Source organism: Euleptes europaea, chromosome 13, assembly GCF_029931775.1.
Source record: "Euleptes europaea isolate rEulEur1 chromosome 13, rEulEur1.hap1, whole genome shotgun sequence".
Taxonomy (NCBI): domain Eukaryota; kingdom Metazoa; phylum Chordata; class Lepidosauria; order Squamata; family Sphaerodactylidae; genus Euleptes; species Euleptes europaea.
Genome location: NC_079324.1, coordinates 64,293,189 through 64,318,348, shown reverse-complemented (window position 1 = coordinate 64,318,348; position 25,160 = coordinate 64,293,189). Strand labels below are relative to the sequence as shown.

The 25,160-nt window shown below is 52.6% G+C and overlaps 2 protein-coding genes across 2 annotated transcripts in view; both read right to left on the bottom strand.

The window, feature by feature from the left end:
- The window catches only part of CRYBB2 (crystallin beta B2), a 134,111-nt gene that overhangs the window by 22,257 nt on the left and 86,694 nt on the right, over positions 1 to 25,160 (bottom strand). The window lies entirely within an intron of this gene.
- KIAA1671 (KIAA1671 ortholog) lies at positions 1,081 to 25,160 on the bottom strand. The gene is made up of 8 exons (XM_056859139.1): positions 24,870 to 25,160; positions 7,417 to 7,535; positions 5,021 to 5,261; positions 4,752 to 4,929; positions 4,537 to 4,539; positions 3,565 to 3,689; positions 3,001 to 3,140; positions 1,081 to 1,165 (listed from the first exon to the last, which is right to left on the bottom strand). The coding sequence occupies exons 1-8, from the start codon at positions 25,158 to 25,160 to the stop codon at positions 1,081 to 1,083; spliced, it is 1,182 nt and encodes a 393-aa protein (XP_056715117.1).

The following is a 25,160-nucleotide window of genomic DNA, read 5'->3' as shown; positions in this document are numbered from 1 at the left end:
GCTTAAAAAAAAGTACAACAAAAAGTACAACAGCAAAAAGAACAGGATCCTGGTCCGGGCAGCACACCCACCAATCACATTTATCCTGACCAAATCCAAAATATACTTAAGAACAGTCAACGGTTAAATTTCCTTTTCAATGTGGCAGTAATCATTACCTGGTTTTCTTCCCAGCCTACCCCCCACCTTTGCCTCCCTCCTGCACAGGGCAGCCCCAAGAAACCACCCGCTCATTCCAGCGCTCTGACACCGGCGCAGGGCCTTTGCGCCTGACCCCAGCCCTTGGAGGCGCACCCCTGGATGCTCCGGGCCCTGGGAGCCGCAGCGCAGCAGCACCCCCTGCAGGCACCCAGCAGTCTTTGGGGCTCCAAGAAGGGCTCCTCTCCGGCTCTTGCTTTCTTCCAGGTCTGGCTGTTGACTTGGGCAGCAGTGGAGGGGCTTCCTGCACCAGAGAGGGGAGGGTCCCCCGCGCAGAGCGGTGGAGGCAGGAAGGGGCAGGCCGAGGGGCTGCGGGCGATTTAAGGCTTCTGTTTCCAAATCAATGTCTTTCCCCCAAGGAAGGCCTCCCAGCTGTCAAGGTGGGAGAGGCAGGGAGGGTGGGGGCAAAGCAAAGTAGACCCTCTGCTGGAGGACACAGAAAACACCGCTGGGCTGCCCTCCCTGGGGTGCAGCCCCCCCCATCAGAAAAGCCCAAGAATCGGGAGAGCTGCGCTTGCGACTCAGCTCCCAGGATCTCCAGCCGACTCATCCCATGTTTCCCATCTGGAGAGGGGTCTCCCTTGGCCTTCCCTCCCGGTGTGGTCTGCTGGCTCATAGCAGAAGAGGGCGAGGACGGCCCCGCTGGATCGTGCGAAGGGCCTGCCGACACCAACGTCCTCCCAACGGAAGCAAGCCAGGGGCCTCCAAAACCCCCGCAAGTGGGACCTTCTTTTCTTCATCCCCTTGGGAGGTAGACTGCCTCCAAACGTGGAGGTTCCATTTAACCACCATGGCTGATCTGCCATGACGGACTCGTCTGGAGTTCTTTGCTCAGCTGCCCCACGTGCGCAGGCTCCCCGCCGCCTCCAGACCTCCTCCTCCTCACACCTGGTTCTCGTACTGGCTCTGCCTCTTCTTGGACTTCAGCTCCTTCAGCCACTGCGGGGAGGGAGGCGCCTCCTCCGGTCTAGAGACACAAAAAGGCTGGCTCAGCTAGGGGGAGGGGAGGGGAGGGAGGGGTTTTCTTCCATGCCCCTTGGCGGTCAGAATTTGCACAGGCCCTTGCAAAAGGGTGAGAAGAGGTATTTGGAAAAGGATTGGGGAGAGACACACACACACACACGCCTGGGTTATAGGGTTGCCAACCTCCTGGTGGGGCCTAGAGTTCTCCCAGAATTACAACTTACCTTCTGACTACACAGATCCGTTCCTCTGGAGAAAACGGCAACTCGAGAGGGCAAACTCTACCGTATACCACAGATTCTAGGTGAAATCCCTCCCTCCACAGGCACCACCTCCAGATCTCCAAGAACTTCCCAGGCCAGAAATGGCAACCCTAACCTAGGTCAGGGTGACTGGGCCAACATGCCCCCCCCCAAAAAAAATGCCATCTTACCCAGCTGGAGCAGAGGGAAGGTGGGAAAACAAACCAAGGCACGTGTCAAGTTGCACTGCAAGCAAATGCCAGAGAGCCGGCTCATCCCCACGGGCTTCTTCCCACAGGACGAGACCTTTCCCTCCAGGCCCAGCCCGCCCTGGGTAGGGGGGCATTTGCAGCACCACATGGGAAGGGAAGGCACTAAAGCCAGCAGCACAGCAAGATGGGGGGCCTCTGTGAACCTGCATTTATTTGCCCCCCCTTGATGTCATAACAAAGACAAATCTCATTGGCTACCTAGCTCCATGACATTATCATGTTTGTTAGGCTTCCCCTGATTGGCTGGGAACATACAGTAAAGCTCCCAAAAGGGACCAGAACAACCAACATACTGAGTCTGCAAAAAAAAAAAAAAAAAAAGGATTGGGGGGGAGCAGTTGCAATAGTGGGGGGGGGGCTCTTTGCACCTTTGAAGCTCACTTTTTGACTCAAAACATTCAAGTGTGAAGATTCTTGCACACAGAAACTTTCCTTCCTTGCAAGGGAACGCGGATCTGTTCTTTTCCCCTCGACTCAAGGAGTTGGGTGGGGGAGGCTCCCGCAACATCACAGAACAGGACCCTGGGGGGTCAGCAGGTTTCAGTTTTTATTTTTAAAAACGCACATCGTCTTAAAAGCGAGTGGGCAAAACCTGCTAGAATCACAGAAGGAGGGCAACAAAGATGGTGAGAGGTCTGGAGACCAAGTCCTATGAGGAAAGGTTGAAGGAGCTGGGTACGCTGAAGGAGCCTGGAGAGGAGAAGACTGAGAGGGGACAGGATAACCATCTTCAAGTTCTTGAAGGGCTGTGAGAGAGAGGAGGGTGCAGAGTTGTTTTCTGCTGCCCCAGGTCGGACCAGAACCAACGGGTTGAAATTAAATCAAAAGAGTTTCCGTCTAGACATTAGGAAGAATTTTCTAACAGAGCAGTTCCTCAGTGGAATAGGCTTCCTCGGGAGGTGGTGAGCGCTCCTTCCCTGGAGGTTTTTGAGAAGAGGCTAGATGGCCATCTATCAGCAATGCTGATTCTATGACCTTAAGCAGATGATTAGAGGGAGGGCATCTTGGCCATCTTCTGGGCGTGGAGTAGGGGTCACTGGGTGTGTGTGTGTGGGGGGGGGGTAGTTGTGAATTTCCTGCATTGTGCAGGGGGTTGGACAAGATGACCCTGGTGGTCCCTTCCAACTCTATGATTCTAAGCCAGAGAGGCACCTGGCCCAGTGGCTGGCTGTCTCGGAGGCACAAAAACAGAACGGAGTAACACTGCAAGGAACACAGATTTAGGCAGATTCGCTCAATTCCGCAGAATCCACCTTTCCTTGGCGCAGAATCTGAACCTCTTTCTGAGCAGCAGCCTCACCATCCTGGGCAAACCCCCCACTCACCTCTCTTCTTTCTCTGTGCCCGCGGGCAGCACTCTGACCCCAGGGCTTCCAGCCGGGAACATAGATTTCGGAGACCTAGACAACTGCACAGGGCTGACTTCCCCCATTCCCTCTGGTTCTTGTCTTCTCCTGAGCTGAGCCTGGAAGGGGGACAGAATGAATTAATCTTTTGGCTGGTCCTCCTGCCTCTGCTGTTTAGACACGACCAAGGGGCCCCCATCCTTAGGGACCAGCAGCCAGGCATTCTCCCCCAGCCCCTCTTCCTCCTGGTCCCCCACTCCAAGGCTTCTTTACCCCATCCTCACTGGCAGGGTTTCTGTTTGAGTCACCTCTGGAACACATGCCCCCACCCCGTCCCCTCAAAGCATGAATGGGCTCCCAGCCGACGAGAACACAAGACACCCCACTCTCTTGACACCAAGCACCACAATTTGCAAACTGATATGCAAACATCATTAACTTGCCCAAGAGTGTGTGCGTGAAAGAAGAGGCAGGTAGGGGAGCAGAGTGCTGCCCCCGGCTCAGCTGCAAAGGACAGGGGGGGGGGCGAATGGCAGTAGTCACCTTGAGGGCCGAGTGGTCCAGCCCAGGGAACACAGGCAGCCGCTGTGGCTGGGAGACAGGCGGCCGCTCCGACGGCGGGGGCAGCTTCCCCTCCGCATCAGAGTCTTCAGGTTTCGCTGACTTTTCTTCATAGCCAAGGAGTGGTGTTTCGGGTTGTTGTTAGAAAGAGAGATGAAGGCCAAAAAAACAGAAGTTGTCAATCAGGACCCGCACGCTAAGCAGCAGCCGCGCCATTTTGAATCAGGCCTCCCGGTGACCTGTGGAAGCTCCAGTCATCAAAACGCCAGCCCTTTATGGGGAAGGCAGTTTTGGCCAACGGGAAACTTTCCTGCTCTCCGCCAACTTTCCCTTCTCCCCAGGCCTCAGAGGCTGCAATCCTCACACCCCTTTCCCCGATTCTTAGACCGGCCCTTCTTCCCCAGTCTGTTGGCAGTGGGGACCTCAAAGCTCCCTGTACCCAACTCTAAATGGCTTAGAATCATAGAGTTGCAAGGGATCACCAGGGTCATCTAGTCCAACCCCCTGCACAACGCAGGAAATTCACAACTACCTTCCTCCCACACACACCCAGTGACCCCTACTCCATGGCCAGAAAATGGCCAAGATGCCCGCCCTCTCATGATCTGCTTAAGGTCATAGAATCAGCCATGTAGCCTCTGCTTAAAACCCTCCAGGGAAGGAGCACTTACCACCTCCCGAGGAAGCCTGTTCCACTGAGGAAACCGCTCTTAGAAAATTCTTCCTAATGTCTAGATGGAAACTCTTATGATTTAATTTCAACCCCTTGGTTCTGGTCCGACCTTCTGGGGCTTCCTCTGCCATGGGCCAATCACACCTTTGGGAATACCCAAATTCAAGTCTTGGAGCACCTTAGAGATCGACATGATGTTAGGGATGTAATATTTTCTTGCTGGTCTCTGAGGTGTTACTGGATTTGAATCTAGCTGTTCCACTGGAGAACAACACGGCTACCCTCTGAAACTCTTTGGAGATGGCTCTCGAGTCCGATTTCCCCACCTGCTCTGGACCTGCTGTTCCAGCAAACAGGCAGGTCCAACACTGCAGGGGAATTTTCACCTCTCTCTGTAGGATGCAGCTTGGCTTGCTTTCTTAGACCCGTTCATTTTGCTGACTAGGCTTTGGGAACCAGGGATAAACTGTCCCACTGCACATCTCACATTAGCTACCTGTGGAATCCTTGGACATCCAGCTGCCGCCCGCCTCCTCCATCCCGGAGAGCTGCTGTATAGCTTCTCCCCCGCTGCTCCTCCTGAGCACGTGGGAGATGGGAGTGCGGTGTTGGCGCCGCCTTTTGCTAAGCTGAACTCGAGTCTTCAGGATGCTGGAGTCCAGCACCGCCGTTTGCTTTGGGAGGAAACAACAACACACGTGATTCACCACGGGACTATGGCATGGCCTGCCAAGGGCCACGAGGAAGCTGCTTGTGAAAACTCACCTCCAGGAAGGAGAAGTCCGGGCAGGCTTCTGCCAGTGCTGGGCCCTCAGCGCCGTCAGCGGAGTCCACGTCCGTGCTGGAACGGTCCAGACTGGCGCTCCTTTGGTCCCTGGAGGAGTCGTTCGGGTCAGTCGTGGAAGCCGGGTCGGTTTGGGAGGAGAACGACGACAGCCGACTGCTGGGGGGTTGTTTCCGGGCGGAGGCCACGTTGCTCTCCGGGGAAGACGATTCCGGCACCAAGCTACAACGACAGCAGCCTTCGCATTGGCGCAAGATACAGACCAAGTGCCAGAGGGCTGTGTGACATGCAAGCACATCCCCTACCCCTGGAGATGGGCTACACAGCTTTACATCAGGCCAGACCTCCCACACTGGCTTGGAACAGTCATACTTATCTGTCCCAAATCCCTCCCATCCCTGGAGCCAAGACAATAATGCCAGCAACCCAGGCAGCTGCCCTGCGTAGCCTCTGCCTCAAGATGTCATGCATCATCCCCAGAGGATGTGGGAGTGCAGCTCTGGGGTTGCATGGCACAGCCAAAAGGGGTGGTGGGGTTTCTTAGGCTGGTCCTGCTCATCTCTGTGGGGCTCACGACAAATTTAACCCCTACCCTGCACATAGAAGAGCCCCAAGGAATTAAAGGAAACAAGGGGGGGGGAGAGAAACGTGCGTACTCCACGAGGCAGGAAGTGACACACATGACACATGAAGCTGCCTCCTACTGAATCAGACCCCCTTTGGTCCATCAAAGTCAGTATTGTCTACTCAGACCGGCAGCAGCTCTCAGGGTCTCAGGCAGAGGTCTTTCACATCACCTGCTGCCTAGTCCCTTTAACTGGAGATGCCGGGGATTGAACCGGAGACCTTCTGCAAGCCAAGCAGGTGCTCTACAAACTGAGCCATACCCCTGGCTCTGAAGCTGGGGACATTTGAAGAAAAGCCCGACTCCATCAGACCAGTATCCCCTGGGCCCAGCATCCAGCCTCCAGCTGTGCCAAATGCCTCCAGGAAGCCCCACGAGCTTCTCCAGACCACCTTCTGCCATGAAGACCAGAGAGCCCTTCTGAATCCACTGCTCTCATCACACCCCACACAAAGGCTCTTTGGGGAACTGCGAGCGAAGAAAGAAAGCCCCTGTTGGCCAGCAGGTGGCACCAGAGCCTCTCCTTCACATGGGGAGGCCTTTGCCGGGAGTTCTCTGGAGGGGCAGGGGGGCTACCCAGGGTAGGGCTTCCCCCAGAGCACCTCCCGTGGTGCTTGCTTGGCAGGCCAGGCCAGGCCCTGCCCTGCCAAGGTCTTCACCATGAGGCGGAAGGTCTCGCCTGGACTGGAGCCAACCACCCATGCGAGCAGAAGTCCCTTCTGGGGGCACTGCTCCAAAGGCCCCTCAGGGGCACGTTCCCTGAGAGAGGGAAGATGCCTGAAGAGAAAAACCTCTCCAGAGGACCGCTTCTCTACAGGACTGCTTCTTCTGCCAAGCGCTGGAGGAAGAATGAAACCGGCTTACAATCGCCTTCCCTTCCCCTCCCCACAACAGGCACCCTGTGAGGTGGGTGGGGCTGAGAGAGTGTGACTAGCCCAAGGTCACCCGGCTGGCTTCATGGATAGGAGTGGGGAATCAAACCCAGTTCTCCAGATCAGAGTCCACCGCTCCAAGCCATCGCTTTTAATTGCTACACCACGCTGGCTTCAGGGAGCAGTTGGGGTGGGCGTTGTCAATCCCACCTCTGGAATGGCGGATTCTGGATTTAAAGCTAGGATAGCCACCTGTCTGGGGGAGGGGGAAGTCAAAGGCTGGCCATGCGATGGGGAGGAATGGAGAGTCAGGGGAACACAGTGTGGGGGGGATAGAGCAGGGCTGGGAAGGCTGGACTTAAAGAAGAGGGAAGGAAGAGCACGGGGCGGCTGCTTCAGCAAGAGGCCACTCTGAGGGCAGCAAACCTCATGGACACTGGATTGGGGAGAGGCAGAGACAGGGGGGCCAGCAAGAGAGGAGCTCATGTGTGGTGGAGAAGAAAGCGAGGGGCAGGGCAGGCAGCTTTAACACAGAGGACTAGAAGCTTGGGGGTGCTGAGCATGAGCGGAAGGCCTGGTGCAGTCTCAGGCCAAGAGGTAATGCAAAGCAGGTGAGTTTTTAGCGGAAGCCCTTCAGCTGGGACACCAGCTTTTGGGTTCCATGCACCAGCCACACAGGCCTGTGATGGGGGGGGGGGGGCTTTGCTGCCTCTGCTTTGCACAAGGGAGACAGGAGCCAAGAGCACCCACGCACAGACTGGGAAAAACTCTGGCCCACCTCCCACTCTTTTCCACAGGCCATGAAGCAAGAGGGGCTGTGAAGAGAGCACGAGGGGAGAGCTCCAGCCACTGGCTGCCTGCCGGCTCCGCAAGGCCTCACCTGTCCCCACTGGGCCGCTGCTCACTCCAGGTGCCATACTGGCTGTCTGCCTCCCGCACCAGCGTATCCGTGTCCTTGGCCTCAGCAGCAGGCCTGCCGAAACACTGCTTCAGCTGATCCTGCAACACAGAGAGAGAAGGACGGCATCAGAGGCCTTTCCAAGCCGTGAAGCAGCCAGCAGAGACCAGAACGGGCACCAGCGACAGGTTCTCCAAAGGGAACGCCTGCTGCCTTCAGCTCCGAGTACCACGGTGGCAGCCTGAGGCCTCCCTTTTTGATTCAAACAATTGCACAGAGCCCCCAAAGCCCTCCCCCTCTCTGTGGCCAGCGCATGTAATGTACATCTCTCCCCCCACCCACCGCCATAGTCCTCTGAATTAATGTGGAAGCCAGTTCAGATGTATACGGCAACTAACTAGGAGGACTGTACAAACATATAATATTACTGAGCAAAAGGCTTTACTGCATGGCCGATTCACACATTACACAGAAGCAAACCCAAATAAGTCACTGAGCCTCCAGACTCTCCTCTCCTGGATCCCCCACCCCAGTCCTCTTCCTCCCTCCTGGCCCCATGAACCACCTCTGAAAGAGCTGTGACCCACTTTTGTGTCTCAAACTGCTGCGCCAGACAGCAAGGGAATAGCCTCGCTAATGTTTACAGGGAAGAGCCAGCATGAAATGAAAGATCTCTGTAACTGGAAGGAAGGTTTTAGCAAGGCAGAACCCATCCAGTGAAGGCACAGAAAAGACACCCCTCAAAGCACAGCTCCAAAGGGGGAATCAAACCAATTTAGTGCTCCTCTAAAGACATCAGGAGCCACAGCCATGTGCGGACGCAATGAAGGTCCTCGACAGAAAACCCCCTTGGCCAAGGGATCCATCCCCAGAGCCCCTGGCCTGGGAGAAGCCAAGGCAGCAGCGGGGAGTCTTGGTCACCCGAGGAGCAGGGCAGTCGGAGGAGAGTCTCCGGGGAGTTGGGCAATGTTTATAACAAGTCACAATCAAAGGAAAAACATCTCCCCCGCCTGAGATTTCCTGGGGGACGGGGCAGGCCAGGGTCATTCACAGCTTCCCTTCTCAAGCTTGGGCGCAACAGGAGGTATGGCGCTGTCTTGCTCCAGTCCCGCCTTGTAAACATGCTAAACATTTCTCTATTTGGCAAAGTCCGCCTCCCCCCCCCCCCGCAACTCCCTGATTTGCACAGAGGAGCCCCATCCCCTCCCCTCCCTGTCTTTTGGCAACTGAGCTACGATGAGGTCACTCTGAACAAGAGCAACTGGGGGGGGGAACGGGATGCGTTAATTGAGGGCAACAGGAAAGAGGCGCAGGGAGCTGGGTCAGCACAAGGAAAGGGCCCCTGTTGCCAGGCAAACTCTCCCCCCCCCGCCAACCCCGTCTCTCTATGGTTCTGTCCCCTTCATCTTGCTCTGTGTAGCAAAACACTTTTCATAAACCAGGACTCCATTTTCTTGATGGCACTCCTTTTAAACTCCAAAGATCCGTTTGATTTGCTAGCCTCCCGCCGGAAGGAGGGCAAAAATTCAGGAGCTGCTACTTCAAGCAGTTTCCGCTTCTCTCTGCCGGCAGGAAAAAACTACGATTTTTGTCCTTGTTCAAAATGGTGTTAAGCCTGCCTGCCAATCACACCATGCAAAGCTACAGAACAGCTGCCCACTGCTGGCATCCAGGGCCAGAGCTAATTACAGACCGGCACTGCAGGCCCAGCCCCACGAGAGACCTGCTGTCCACCCGCGAGAAGGAACCGCCTCAACAGGTCCACAATGAAATTACAAAAGGCAACACGTATTAATCAGGCGCGTTCCCAGAGAACGTGATCAGGGAACAACCAGCCCGGCTCCTGATCAGGCCACTAGATACAGAAGGAATTTTCATCACCACTAACGCCACCAAATGTTCCAGCCCTTATAAATACACTGAAAACAAGACTGGGGTGGGGGACGACGACCCACAGAAACAGAAAAAAGCAACCCACACATGAACACATGAAGCTGCCTTCTACTGAATCAGACCTCCCTCGGTCCATCAAAGTCAGTATTGTCTACTCAGACGGGCAGCAGCTCTCCAGGGTCTCAGGCAGGGGTCTTTCACATCACCTACTTGACTAGTCCCTTTAACTGGAGATGCTGGGGATTGCATCTGGGACCTTTCGCATGCCAAGCAGAGGCTCTACAAACTGAGTCACACCCCCTCCCCAAAGCCCCACATTTACTGGCTTTTCACCTTTTGAGATTTCTTAAGTGTACAGAGCAAGATTTTTCTTTCAAGTGGAAAGCATAATTTCTGCACACAGCAGTACCCATTTCACAGGGAGCATAATAACCGCCACTTGCTGTTTCTGGAAGCTAAGCATAGCCCTCAGCACTGAGCATCATGGCCACCCACAACCAGAGGTGAGGATGCTGCCTCCTCCACAGTCCAAGAAGAAAGGGGAAAAGGCAGGAGCTCTATGGAAACCTCCTTAGAAGAACTGCCTATGAAAGCATGCTCAGGACAGGTCGTCCAAAGCCTCTATGGAGACGGAGAAGGAGAAGAAACGCAGACTGTGACTCTTGGACTCTGACCCCAGAAGAAGGCCCTGCTCCACTGTCAGATGGACCCTGCGGTCACTGGGACTTGCCTCCCACCTGGTGGCCAAAGCAGGGGGGGCCACTCAGCCAAATATGAATTCAGATGTCCCAACAAACCACAACAACTATGAAGTGTGGTTAAGAAACCAGCTTCAAACCTTGGCTTGAAATCCCAGCTTGGTGCCAACCAGGTTTCAGTTTGTTGGGCCATCTGCATTTAGATATTTTAACAGGGGTACATCTTATACTTGCATGTAGTTTGTGATGTCTGGACACAACCTGACCAGAAAAACTCCTTCCTTCCTTACCACGAAATTCCTCAAGGTTTCCAGAGGATATTTGCCTCAAACTGTGGCACGGGCCCTAGATTTATCCAGTAGGTGGCACAATATTACCGCAACACCTTTAAATGTCTGCTTGCAGGTTTCTTCTGCTTGCAAGTAGGAACGATAGAAAAAGCCTCGAAACAGGAAAACCCAACTTGCCCGAAAGGCTAAAACTAGGGGATGGGATGGGAGCCCTGGGGATGGGAGATGGCGGCTTCCTGTCTGCTCAGGGACGGGCCCCTGCCTCTTCCTCTTCTGTGACTCTGGGCAACAGCGCACCTTGCGGAGTCAGCCTGTCACTGCAAACTTCCCGGGGGCTCAATTAGGAAGCTTCCCCCCCCCCCGCACAAGACGCACCAAAATGACGGCATCAGCTTTTGTACAGTTCCCCTTTGTTTCCACGGGGCATGCGACAAAGGACTTTCCAACTGCTGAGCCTTCGGTCTGTCCCAGGTTGGATTACACAGAGACACTGTTTATCGACAGCCTCTGCCAGTGAGGGGGAGCTCACCGCCTCCCTAGGTAGCTGACTCTACTGCTGAACAACTCTTACTGTTAAAAACTTTGTCCTAATATCCAGCCTTTCTGCCTGCAATTTAAACCCGTTATTGTGAGTCCTATGATCCTCTGCTGCCAACAGGAACAGCTCCCTGCCCTCCAAGTGACAGACAGCCTTTCAGATACTTCAAGAGAGCAATCCTGTCCCCCCTCGACCTCCTCTTCTCCAGACTGACCATTCCCAACTCCCTCAGCCTTTCCTCGCAGGGCTCTGTCTCCAGGCCCCTGATCATCCTCGTCGCTCTCCTCTGCACCCACTCGGTTGTGTCCACATCCTTTTTGAAGTGGGGCCTCCCAGTTTCCACTTGAGAAGAGCAGTGTTTGGCTGCAGTGAAGCTTCGAAGGGGGCTACTGCAGGTGTGGTGGTCTGTGAAAAATGGTGGGTTAAGTCTACAGGAGACAGATGCGCCAGCTGGCCTCTGAAAGTGGTCCTTCGCAGGCTTGGCCTGAAAGGGAGGCTTTGCTTGATGTGCAGTTGGCTTTTCCAGGGTGACCCACTCGCAGCTAAAAGCCACCTCAAAGCCATCCATCTCCCTTTGCCTGGCAACACTTTAAGGAATTTGTCTGTGCTTTTTTTTGGTTACTGCAACAGAGCCATCCAGTAGCACCTACAGACCGACGGGCGATGACAATCCCGGCTGCAGCTGGCAAACCGTGGTGTGCGTGTGTGCTGCTGTGGAGACTAGGGTTTTCGCCACCCTTGTGCTGAAAACCCACGCATGGCCAAGAAGCACCTCCAATAAAGAGCTCCTCTGTGGTGCCCCTGAAACAGGATCATGCTCGAGTGAGTCTTCAGCAACAGGAAGTTCCGCGAGATCGGGGCACAAGCCCTCCAGGATGCCCCTCTTCATGCCCTTGAGGTTCCACTGCCAGGGCTGCTGGTAGATGGACATTTGAGACACCACAACTGAACACAAAGAGGGAGGCAGCCTCTAAGACCCGGCAGCAACAGACTTCCAAACAAACCCACCAGAAAGGTCTTGCTCACTGGGACCCAGAAGCAGACAAGAGCAGGCCTGTGGGCAGCATCCCCTCTTGGCGCGTGCCCACCAGGCCCCCTTTCCCCACCCAGAGAATGCCTGCCACTACTCTTTTTATCCACTTAGGGGAGGATCACCAGGGGACAAGCAACACAGAACTGCCCCACCTTTTCTCAAGAAGGTAACTAATCCAAGACTATTTTCTCGGCATGATGTGGCGTAAAGAGAAAAATCCCCACCTGAGATACATGTGCGACCACACAACAGAATGCGCACAGCCTGAAGCAAGAGTTCCCAAATACTCACTATCCGAGAGATCAGCTTTGTGTACAAGGAACGGAGCATCCTGCCTGTCCTGTCCTTCGCAGCCTGGCAAAGACTCCCAGCCCGCTGCCAATAACTCCTCTGGAGCCCCAGGGGCCCCCTCCTCTCTGTACCCCTGCTGCCAGGGCAGATAAACAGTTCCTAGAACCGGGCAGGATCCTGTCCCCAATGACCTCACCAACGACAGTGATGATCTGGAAGGATTCCCGCAGCAAGACGGCACAGCCTTTTCTTGGGCATGATGACTGCCTTCCAGAAGCACAAGTGGAAAGGAGCCAGCTGGTCCTCTGAAACCAAGCCGCACCTCGGCACAATGGGATTCAGATGCAGCCCTGGCTGAACCACCAATTGCTCAGCACTGCAGAAAGGGGTTAGAGGCATCAGCGCAGTGTGCGACGATTCAAAAGTCCTGCCCCGGAGATCCCAAATGTCACCGGCCGTAAGTAAGATATCCTACACCTGTTGCAGTGGGTTTTTTTTAACCATACTCTTCCCCCCACAAAGTGAAGGGCAGCGTGCATGGCTCTCCTCCTTCCTCCATCTTATTCCTGCCAAGGACACAATGAGGCAGGTCAGGCAGAGAGAGCACAAAGTAGCCACGAAGTGGCTCAGTGAGCATCATGCTCAAACAGGGATCTGAACCAGTCCTCATCCAACACTTTAGCTCCTCTACCACACTGCCCTACGTTAGAACATCCCAATTAATTGGTTCTTGTAGGTTATCCGGGCTGTGTAACCATGGTCTTGGTATTTTCTTTCCTGACGTTTCGCCAGCAGCTGTGGCAGGCATCTTCAGAGGAGTAACACTGAAAGACACTGTCCTATACAAACGAAGCACAAAATCCTGTTCCTGGGTTTCATCGCCACCAAGGGCAGGTGGGGGCTGCCCATGCCAAGCACACCCACCCCCTTTCCCAGCAGGCAGGAAATAAACAGATCATGACAGTTACCATAACCTTTTCCAGTTTGGAGAGGATGAAGCTTTCAGACTTGACACTACTCCCCCACCCACCCCCTACCCCCCACTTGGGTTGGTTCGATCCAGGAAGGACTTTGCCCCCCCCCCCCCCGTATCTGCTTTTTATGCAGAGTGGGAGTGTTAGGCCAGAGGGAAGCAGCAGAGACACCAAAGCACCTCTCACAGCAGGAAAATCTAGGAGACCTTTCCCAACCATCTTTCAAACCACCTGGGAGGTGAAAATGGGGGACTCCAAGGGGGACAAACCAGTGGATTTCAGGCACACACTCAGGCAGTCGCTTGGAAAACCTGCTGTCTTCCCAGGAGCTGGGAAGATTGGGGAATGCGCACCGCCAGGCATGCGCTCTCTTTCTCTCGGCCTCCTGCGATATTTGAGCCACACAAGCGTGGCAAGGGCCGCTCGCTTTCTCCGCACGTAACCCCACACCCCGCCCACTCCCTCGGCTGTGCCGTTTGACGCTCTCGCCGCCAAGGATACCGAGCAGCTACAGCTTCACCGTTGCCAGGCAACCCAAGGCCGCCTGATCGGTCCACCTTGCGTCTTCTCTCCCACGCTCCATCCTGGAGGGAGGAGCGCTCGGTGGAAAGGCAAAAGGGCTCTGCAAACACCCCGGAGGGATGCAGAGCGGTCCGTTTTGCAGATTCGCGGCCTGACCTCAGGATGGGACTGGGAACCACTGACATAAAAGAGGCACCAGGGATAAATCGCAAAGTCCACGCTTGCCACCCCCCAACTGAAAACCTCGAAGGGCACAGAGAAGGGACGGGCATCATGATGGCAAAACTGCACTGTGCCGGAGGCAAAGGGAGAAACGTGGAGGTTAAAGGGGCACTGACATAGACGCGGCAGGGAGCAGGAGAGGAAAGAGGCACGGGGGAGGCAGTGCCCAGCGGGCCCAAACCAGGAGCCACAACCGTTCTGACAGACAGTGGAATGGCACTGCAGAATGGCAGTGCAGAGGCACTGCAGAGGCCCAGATGGACAGACCTCACAGTAAGAGGAGAACACCCGCTGCGCAGAAGGGCCAAGGAAGCCATATGGAGGCAGCAAGAAAACCACCTGGTGGGACCTCAGGGAAGGAAGGGACGTCCCTCCCAGGCCCAGCCTCCCAAAGCTCAAGCAGCAGAAGCAGCGAATCATCAGGCTGAATCCCCAGCCACAAGTCATAGAATCATAGAGTTGGAAGGGACCGCCAGGGTCATCTAGTGCAACCCCCTGCACAATGCAGGAAATCCACAACTACCTCCCACACACCCAGTGACCCCCACTCCATGCCCAGAAGATGGCCAAGGTGCCCTCCCTCTCATGAACTGCCTACGGTCATAGAGTCAGAACTGCTGACAGATGGCCATCTAGCTTCTGCTTAAAAACCTCCAGGGAAGGAGAACTTGCCACCTCCTGAGGAAGCCTGTTCCACTGAGGAACCGCTCTAACTGTTAGAAAATTCTTCCTAATGTCTAGACGGAAACTCTTTAACTTCAACCCGTTGGTTCTGGTCCGACCTTCTGGGTCAGGAGTCTCTTTCTGCAGCTTCAACCCCCCCCCTCATTGGAATCCAAAGCATAACATTTATTTACTTCATTTAGACTCCCCTTCTCCTCGGTGGGGATCCTAAGCCGCTCATTTCATTCTCCTCTCCTCCATTTTATCCTTACAACTGCCCTGTGAGGTAGACTAGGTGGAGAATGTGTGACTGGCCCAAGGTCACCCAGCGAGCTTCCATGGCAGAGCGGGGGTTCGAACCTGGGTCTCCTGGATCCCAGTCCAACACTCTAACCACTACACCGCATTGGCTCTCTGTACTCTAACATGCAAACGTGTTAGCAAAGTGGCTTTTGCAGAGCGAGGCTGCCAGCCTCAGGCAGTTCCAGCTACACCACCAAGTAACTGTGCTAAAAACACACACACACACAGCCATCAATAGAACAACACCCCTGCAGAGAGATACTGCTTGCTGTGCAGATCCAGGGTGAGGTGGGATGCAGACAGATGGGGTAGCTGAATTAAGAAAACCCAGCCCACCTCATTCACTCGGTCTTGGAACATATACAGTAGCTGGTGGCTCTGGGGCCAGAGATGCGCTCAGTTATGTTTCTAGAATAGCCTGAGTTGATGCCAAATTTATGGTTAGAAGAAGAAGCCATCGGACTACTTAAGGAGGTGTCCAAGATGCAGCTTATCCGTGATCTCACACGGGTACACCTGAACACAAAGGCCTTGCACAGTGCTTCCAGAGTGGTGTAGTGGATAAGAGTGGTGGTTTGGAGTGGTGGACTCTGATCTGGAGAACCAGGTTTGGTTCCCCACTTCTACACATGAGCGGTGGAGGCTAATCTGGTGAATCAGGTTAGTTTCCCAACTTCTACACATGAAGCCAGCTGGGTGACCTTAGAGGGGCCATGGCTCAGTGGCAGAGAATCTGCTTGGCATGCAGAAGATCCCAGGTTCAATCCCTGGCATCTCCAGTTAAAGGAACTAGGCTAGGCAGGTAGGTGATGTGAAAGACCTCAGCCTGGAAAGCCGCTGCCGGTCTGAGTAGACAATAGTTACTTTGATGGACCAAGGGTCTGGTTCAGTATAAGGCAGCTTCATGTGTTGATGTGCTCATGTGACTAGTCACAGCTCTCTTAGAGCTCTCTCAGCCCCACCTACCTCACAGGGTGTCTGTTGTGGGGAGGGGAAAGGGAAGGTGATTCTAAGCCGGTTTGATTCTTCCTTAAGCGGCAGAGAAAGCAGGCATATAAAAACCAACTCTTCTTCTTCTTCCACTGTGGGTGACTGCTGGTGTCTGGCGTGACTTTGCAAGAAGCAGCTGGTGCCAGAGATAAGGGTGCTGCTGACACATGAGTAAAGCTGGGCTGAACAGATCTCACGGGCTGATGGACAAGGTATTTTTCTCCACTGGTATGAAGAAGACTGCCCCAAGGAGAGCTGTGCCTTCTCAGTGAACTAGGCCAAAGGCTCGGTGGAACGGGAAGAGACGGGCAAGTGGGCAGTCTGGACTCGCAGTCAGCGGTGTTGTAAACCCCTCCAGGAAAGGGCAGAAAAGCCTCAAACCCCCACCCCTCCCCTAGCAGCCCCTCTTGAAACACAAACACATTTCTCCCTGCGTGCCTTATCGAGCTCCCAAATCCCCCTCTTCGAGTCAATACTCTCCACTTATGGCTTGGCATGAAGCAGCTCCCAGGCTCCAGAATGTATATTATAGTGCAAATCATTAATGAACATCTCCCCCCCACACACACACACACAGCATGCAGGGTAGAACTCTTGCGTCTTAAGCAAACTGCGGGGGTGGGGGAAGAGAGAGAGACAGGCACCAATGCCACCAACCTGAGCCATATCAACCAGAAAAGATAGGCTCCTTATCACGTTCCCGGTTCAAGGCCCATCACGTTCCCAAGTTCAAACCTGCCTCCTTTATTCTAGTGGCTAGTAGAACTCCGGAGCAGCAGATGGCATGTTAGAGACTGTGTCCTGAGTTCAAATGCTATTTCTGCAGAGGCCCTCAAGTCAGTTTTCCACCGGTAAAATGAGAATGCGATCACCAAAATGCGACCCACCGCCCCCTGGACAAATAGAAGGAAAAGGAAAGAGCACTGCGCACATGAAGAAGCGCTAAGGCTGAACCAAGATGCCGTCTCAAGCATTCCTCACTAGTGCCAGCAGGGAACTGATGACCAATCATAGCAATATCAAGGCTATGAGCATCACATCTGGTAACCCTATTTCCCACCGTGACATGGACAGTCATGTTTAGTTGCATTGAAAAGCCTGCAGGCTTGTAGGAAATGCTTTTTAACATTAACATTATCATTCATCACCTTAAATGTTCTTCTATAGAATCTAAAAAAAATTCTAATGAGAGTAATTAATCCCACATTTCCTGGCAGAACATCTCTTAAAAGAACTAGAAAAGTTTTCTAATAGTGGGAGAAGTCCTGACAATGATGAAAACCTATTTTAAACATTTTTTTCAACACAACAAAAATCTTGCATTGCTTGAAATTAGCAGCCACACTAAACTAATCAGAAAACCAGCTGCTACTGCTCAGGTCTAAAACAGGTTTGATTTGCAAAACGCTGCATTCCCCACAGGCTTTCCCCCCGTCTCACCTAAACCAATAGACATTCCAAGTGGCTCACAACTGAAATATATGCAATATCCACAGCAAAATGAAAAAAAGAACAGAACATGAGAACAACTGCCCCCAAAGTCGCCCTATTAAAAGCTAGACCAAACAAGGTGTTTGCTAGCATCCTGGAGATTAGGAAGGCACGGGGACCAAGCAGACCCCACTCTAGAAAGGGATGGGCGCCATCACAGAGGAAACCCCAGCGCTTCATGTGCAAATCACAACCACCACCTGCCAGACTAAGGTCACAGAATTCATCTGTGGCCAGGATGGGACCGCCCTCTGGCACATCTGGTTTCAAAGCCCAACTCTCCACTCATCACACCAGACCAGCTCACTTCATGTTACCCAGCAATGCGCACATGTGCAACCATTCAGCATCCCCCCCCCCCCAAGAATTCTTAACACTGCCTAAAGATCATTTTCTCTTTGCAAGGACTTTGGAATCACTTCCAATATGTACAGTATCTATTTCATTTCTTTGTTGCCAGCCGCCCTCAGTCTGGCTTCGGCTGGGTATTTAGGATGGGATAAAAATCCAAATAAATAAAAACCACTTCTCCTGGATAAGTTCTCGGAAGCCTTCGATTCTATTAGCCAGCCCACAGAATGACAAATGCTGTGTGCGTGCTTATAAATATATAAATCGCACACACAAATCAATACTCCCAGGAACTGGCCTGATGGAACATTCCTCACCCATAATATAAATGCTCCACGGGCTCTCAGTTTGTTTCTGGGCACAATTCAAAGTGCTGGGCTGACGAAAAGAAAAGAAAAGGCCCTGGATGGCTTGGGACGAGCAATGCTGATTCTATGACCTTAGGCAGATCATGAGAGGGGGGGCATCTTGGCCATGGAGTAGGGGGTCACTGGGGGTGTGGGGGGGAGGTAGTTGTGAATTTCCTGCATTGTACAGGGGGTTGGACTAGATGACCCTGCTGGTCCCTTCCAACCCTACGATTCTATGAGGGCACCAGAAGGACTACCCTGCTCACATCTGAATTCTTTAAGATGTCTCTTAGAGGCCCCTTTCAGGGTACCCCCCCCCCACACACACACACAGGTGGCAGCTGGAGAGGAGGCCTTCTGGATGGTGCCACCCCCGGCCCCATCTGCAGAAAGTGAGGCCTTCTTTGGTTAGGTGTCCTGTGCCAGCTTTCCAGAACCAGATGAAAACCATTTCATTTGCCTGAGCCGTTAAAGGACTTTAGGAATTTTCCAGATTTTTTTGGTTTTTAGGGGAGATGCAGATTTCGCTGTCTTACGAGGGCTTTTCTACTGGGGCTGTAAAACGAGACAGAATCCCCAGGGGCCACCTGGGAGACGTATATTGCAGCAGGAGCTTTTGTGACCTTCCACAGACCTCTATCCCCCACCAAGGCAGACCACCAGTCATCAGGATAACAGCTGACAATACCACAACAAGCTGGGCTGACAAACTTTGTTGATATATTGTTAACCCACAACTACCTCCAACTTGACGACGTGGGACAAATGGGTCGGCCCCTATGGGAGAGAACCAATGAACACAAATCAGACATAAGAAATCACAACATCCAGAAATCAGCGGATGGGGGGACATCTTAACCTTCCTGGACATACTATTACAGACCTGAAAGATGCTGTTTTACATACACACATAGACAGCAAAGGGAATATACAACATGACAGTGCTGAATTAGAATGCATCGAGATATTACACGCTGTCTCTCATCCTGGCCTAAACAGAGACTTGGATTTCCTTACCAACTGCAATCTCTGATGGCTCCACAGCGCCCACTTTTTAAAGACATTAACTGGCTTTTCTTTACATCCTGCATCATCCTGTAACCCTTTACTGATGTCAGTAAATTCTCCTACGTTTCAGACTGCTTCTTCCTTGATTAGTTGTGCTGAACCTACATCATTCCACTGTGTTTATCTGCAGAGAGAGGCTGGAGCCTATGACCCCTCTCAGCATCCATTATGAACATAAGAACATAAGAAAAGCCCTGCTGTATCAGACTCAGGCCCATCAAGTCCAGCAGTCTGTTCACACAGTGGCCAACCAGATGCCTCTTGGAAGCCCACAAACAAGACGACTGCAGCAGCACCATCCTGCCTGCATTCCACAGCACCTAAGATAATAGGCCTGCTCCTCTGATACTGGAGAGAATAGAGATGCATCATGACTAGTAGCCATTTTGACTAGTAGCCATGGATAGCTCTATCCTCCATGAACATGTCCACTCCCCTCTTAAAGCTTCTCCCTGTCCACTCTCTCCAAACCATGCATAATTTTATAGACCTCTATCATGTCTCCCCTATGTGCAACAACCAAATCCACTCCAGCCCCTCAGGCAGGTAATCACATAAGCGTCTGAAGAAGTGAGCCTCTGACTCATGGAAGCTCCTACTGGAACAGTTGGTTGTCACACTTTCAGGTGCTGCTGGACTTCACTTTTATTTTGCACGGCTGCCCCTCTGGAGTTATGCATTCTGCAGTTATTGACGTTTTTAAATTCTTCTTTCACTTCTGCTAGCTGCCATGGGAGCTTAAGCAGAAAGGCGGGATGGAAATTCTAAAACGAAGATTCCTTTTAACTGCTTTTCTGCAACATTATACTGTATGCAATTTCTAAGATATAACTAAAGATCCAAAATGCAACTAATGTGCTGGAGTAAAGCAAGCGGTGAAATACTGAAAGCCGAGGGGTGCGTGTGTCGTAACTATGAACTTTAGCTACTATTTCAAAAAAACAAACAACCTATGTATAAGCTAACTATATTAACTACTTCTGGCCAAGCAACCGGAGGCTTTTGATTCAGGTCAGCAATTTGGCCTTCTGCACAGACCAGCCCGTTTGTTCAAACCACAGTAACTCCACTTAACACTGAGTGAGCAGAAAGAAACTTGGTTCCCCTGTGTTGGGCACCATTCCGTGCTTCAGCTCTCAACTCGTGCTCAACCGAGGCGAAGAAAAATGCCTTGTAAGACCCCCCAAGAGGGCAGGAAGGCAGCGTGCGGCCTCAGGACTCCAGTGGGCATTTCGTGCTTAGCCCCAGCTCCACTCCACAGCCATCCCAAAGAGTGTGCGAGGCTCCTGTCCAATGGGCACGACTGGCCTGCATGAAGCGCATTTGGCTCTCTCGCAAAGCAGAGCCCAAAAGATGCCGGTCAACACAAAAGGTTTCCCCTTTTTCTTGGAGGCCCGGCCTCCGGTGCCAGCAAATTCCATGGCATGATTATAACGCCATTAACAATGGAAAACCACAAGGTGCTTCTGTGCTGGAGTGAGGGCCCTTATTAATCAAACTCTGCTGGTTTGTGTTGTCGCTGCTCATTTATGCCTGGAGAACAGACAAACCACCAGCCCGCTTCCCTGCCCTGCTGGGTCGGTGACCGTCTGCTGCACGACTCTTCTCAGCACTTCCACAAAATTAGAAGCGTAAAAGATGTTCTGAGCCAGGCCAGCCCCTCTAGTTAATCCCAGCTCTTATTCGGGACTGCATCCCTCCAGATTAAATATTGTAGCATTTGCAGGAGGCTGAGGTCCGCGCCCCCCACCCCCCCGGCAAAATGAGAATGCTGCTCTGCACAGAAGGCTCCAAAATGATGGAAGGCCAGCCAGGAAGAATCCTCAAAGCAAGGGCATTTCTATCAAGTTAGCTACACCAACAACCCTCGTGCCTCTCTGGGAAACTTAGGAAGAATTTTCTAACAGTTAGAGCGGTTCCTCAGTGGAACAGGCTTCCTTGGGAAGTGGTGGGCTTCCCTGGAGGTTTTTAAGCAGAGGCTAGATGGCCATCTGTCAGCAAGGCTGATTCTATGACTTTAAGCAGATGATGAGAGGGAGCGCACCTTGCCCATCTTCTGGGCATGGAGTAGGGGTCACTGGGGGTGTGTGGGGGGGGAGGCAGTTGTGAATTTCCTGCATTGTGCTGGGGGTTGGACTAGATGACCCTGGTGGTCCCTCCCAATTCTATGATTCTATGAAACTTGCAGGGTTCACACAGCAGTGTTGGCACAAGGCTGGAGTACCTCAAAAGGGAGGCACCGGGAGCCCCCTCCCCCTTAAACTTCAGAACGCAGGCATCCTTCCAAGGAATCAGCAGGAAGCACTGGTCCCAGTGGGTGGTGAGACGCAGCAAAGCACCAGGGCCCCACTTATGCCAGAAAGCAAGTCCAGCCAAATGCTGAAGAGGAGTTGGAGGACAATGATGGGAGAGGAATAGGCCATCGAGGCCAGACAGGCTAGAAAAGGAGACCCCACCAAGACCCTCCTGAAGAAGATGTGAGCACCCCTTCCTGCTGGATAAGAAGAACCCACCAGTACTGCTACAGGAAATGCTTTATGGGGAGGCTTTTGCCAAAATATGGCATCTTGCTAGGGAGAGTCTGCACTGAAACTCCAAACGGGAAGTCAGTTCAAGTCAGGAACCAAAAGTCAAGATGAGAGAGATCTTGGGGCCATAAAGGAGGAAGCCGAGGACAAGAAAGCGGGTGTGAATCCTGTTGAGAACAGCTGACAAGGCCAACAATATGATTAAAAGCTAAACCATTAAAAAGTTTTCTGAATACATATAAGTTTAATACAAGTTAAAATCCAAATGATGCTAATAACTCCTATATGACCTTGCAATAAGCCTTACAAACACATATACTATAATAACACTATAGGCATAATATACAAGACATACATACACAGACCATAAACAAATAATCACATATAGACCATACATGTTTCAGCGTATTTGCCTATGGTCTATATGTGATTGTTTGTTTATGGTTCTAGGGCTTCGGGGGGGGGGGTGCTATCTCCAAAACCAATCAATCTCTTCTGAAGTTCCTATTCATTTCAACAGCGCTTGCACACAGGAACTTTTCACAGGACAAGTTAAAAACTTTGTCCACGTCAGTAAGCTGGAGCAGACTCAATTTCAAGATCACGAGGTGGCCCATGCCTTCCAGCATGAGTTCTGAGCATGAACAAATATTTGTAGGACAGAACGCCAAACTCTGTTGTGCCAGCAACTGATGCTCCGCCAACCACCACCCTATTAACCACGTATGTTTTCTGCAGGGCTGGAAAAGAAAGTCACTTTTAGCTAGGCAGAAAGATGGGTTAGAAACATTTACATCAAGAACTAAAACAGAGCCTCCTGCTGCTGAACCCCCCCCCTCCCCCAGGCAAAGGCTGCAGAGGCCTCTAGCCGGGCACTCCAAGAGCAATTCCTGGGGCCAGTCTTTACGCATGGCTCTGGGACTCAGGAAGGAATATTCTGAAACCCTGCTGGAGTATGCCTTATGCAACTCTTTCCTCACACATATAGAACCTACTTCAAACACTGCCCTTCAAAACTGAAAACTGGGAGGCCCCACTTCAAAAAAAGATGTGGACAGAATTGAGGAGGTGCAGAGGAGAGCGACGAGGATGATCAGGGGCCTGGAGGCCGAGCCCTACAAGGAAAGGCTGAGGGACTTGGGAATGTTCAGTCTGGAGAAGAGGAGGCTGGGGGGGGGGGACATGATTGCTCTCTAAGTATTTGAAGGGCTGTCATTTAGAGGAGGGCAGGGAGCTGTTCCTGTTGGCAGCACAGGATAGGACTCGTAATAATGGGTTTAAATTGAGGGCGGAAAGGTACTGGCTGGATATTAGGAAAACAATTTTTACAGTGAGAGTTGTTCTACTGTGGAATCAGCTACCTAGGGAGGTGGTGAGCTCCCCCTCCCTGGCAGTCTTCAAGCAGAGGCTGGACAAGCACTTGTCAGGGATGCTCTAGGCTGGTCCTCCATTGAGCAGGGGGTTGGACTAGATGGCCTGTATGGCTCCTACTCTATGATTCTCATAAAGTCCATGCCGAGTCTTACCTACTATACTAGGCTTTTTGCATTCATGCTGTTGCACAGAGAGGCGAGAGGTTCCCACAGTGGCGCTCACGGGCATTCTGCTTTTTAACTTTTGGAAGATATTTTCAAAAAGAAATGCAACTGAAGTGTAACAGCCTCACACTTGTAAATATGGATAAGGTGCATTAAGAGCGAGGTTTTTTGTGTGTGTAAAACAGCTTTTGAAAGAGGAGTGGCAACACGGGGCACCAGACCACCTCAGGATGCAGTTCGCTCAGCTGGATTAGTCATCACTGTGGAACGGCCTCCTTGCTTGCTTACGACGGCAGGAGTTACCCTCCCCATCCTCTGGCTTGTGTCAGCAAGCTTGCAAACCAAGCCCAGCGATACAGAGTATGTTCGTGCTGCTTTTACAGGGCCCTGGTCATGGAGAGCCGGGTAAGGCCCTCGTGGCAACAGTAAAGCTACACACTCAAACAGATACTAGCCATCTGCAAACCACACGCCAGTGGGCACTCTAACCAAGGATCTTTACTCAGTGACCCACATTCTGCACCTAGAAAAGATCCGGCAAGATTATTAAGCCATGCCACTAAATCAAGTGTGAACATCTTTGCACATTTTTGTATAATTGATTTGGCTTCCAAGAGGCCTGGGGAGCTATGAGGAAGTCACCACTGGATCACTAGAACGTCCTGCACGACGGACTCGAGCTCATTTCTGCATCAGAATTAGAAACTTGTTTTAAAAAATAAAAAAAATACAGACAGCCACCTGAGATTCTGGAGGTAGTAGGTTCCATATCCAAAGCCAAATTCTACAGGTGCACCAGCACAGCGCATACACAGCCCCAATCTTAACCAGACCTTCCTGCAACTTGTCAGGAATACCCCTTGGAACAGTAACAGCACAAGGCACTCTCGCTGGAGACACCTCACCATTTAGGGGTAGGCTCAGCCCAACATTGGTAGTGGTAACTCCCCCCCCCCCGGGGGGGGGCAGCAGCTAGCCTGGTTTTCATCTGTGGTTTTTTTTTTTGTTCCGAAACCCTTTTAGCAAGCTCGCGTGAACGCCATTGCCCTGTGTTGTTCAATGAACTAAGACTGTGGATTTTTTTTTAGTTTGGTGACGTGCCCCTCCCTCAGAGACAGCCAGTGGAAGGGTGCGGAACCTCAGTTTAAATCTAAGCTCAGTCTGGGACACTGGGCTGAATGGTCAGGACTCGCCAGGGCTTAGACCCTGACGCTATTTCATAAGCCAGGATACTCAACCCTGGATCACGGTGCGAGAACGCACGGGCATTTGCGGAATTCCCTGCTGCTTTATTTGGCAATCGGGGAGAAAGGAGAGAAAGATGAAACTTCTGTGTGGACCAGAACTCCTTTTTTAAATAACCCACAGGCAACCATCTCCTTAGCCTCATAACCCCACCTTGAATACTGACGCTCTTTGTCAGCTGGGCTACTGCTAAGACAAGGGCCATCCCTGAAGAACCTTGCGGGGTGGGGGGGAGACAGAGCTCGAAATGTTATTGGCATCAGAGAAGGGGATAACACTACCCAAGCTCTAAAGGGCTGTTTTCCTCCTGGCAATTGGCTGAGCCCAGGCACACACAAACACAGCGACACCGGCCTCTCCACACGCACAGAGTGCCACAGGGAGACCAATCCCGTCTCACTCCACATCGGTCCTCCCCAGCCCTCGGGCAGGTAGAAAGGCGCTTACGAGGTCAGGCTGCTCCTGCTCCGAGCTGGCTTGCCTCTTCCGCAGCGAAGAAAGCCTCTGCTGACTCCGCACTGAAAACCTCCGGAAGGACTCTCTGCTCCGGGACGCGAACTGCCTGAACGAGGAGGTGCGCTTGAAGGGGGCTCTGCTCGCCCCCTCCCCAGTGGTCCGTTCGTGGGCAACTGCCGTGGTGACCAAATTCAGGGCCTCCTGCAGGGATCTCCGCACCGAGCCCACCCAGTGGTTCATGTGCGTCTGGGCCACCGTCAGCTTGTCTCCGAGGTAATCCAT

Coding starts and splice junctions, on each gene's coding strand:
- KIAA1671 (XM_056859139.1), bottom strand. CDS start 25,160: ATGGATTACCTCGGAGACAAGCTGACGGTGGCCCAGACGCACATGAAC. Junction 7,536..24,869: donor AGCAGGAGCAGCCTGACCTC/GTAAGCGCCTTT, acceptor TCTGTGTTGCAG/GATCAGCTGAAGCAGTGTTT. Junction 5,262..7,416: donor CAGCGGCCCAGTGGGGACAG/GTGAGGCCTTGC, acceptor CTGTCGTTGTAG/CTTGGTGCCGGAATCGTCTT.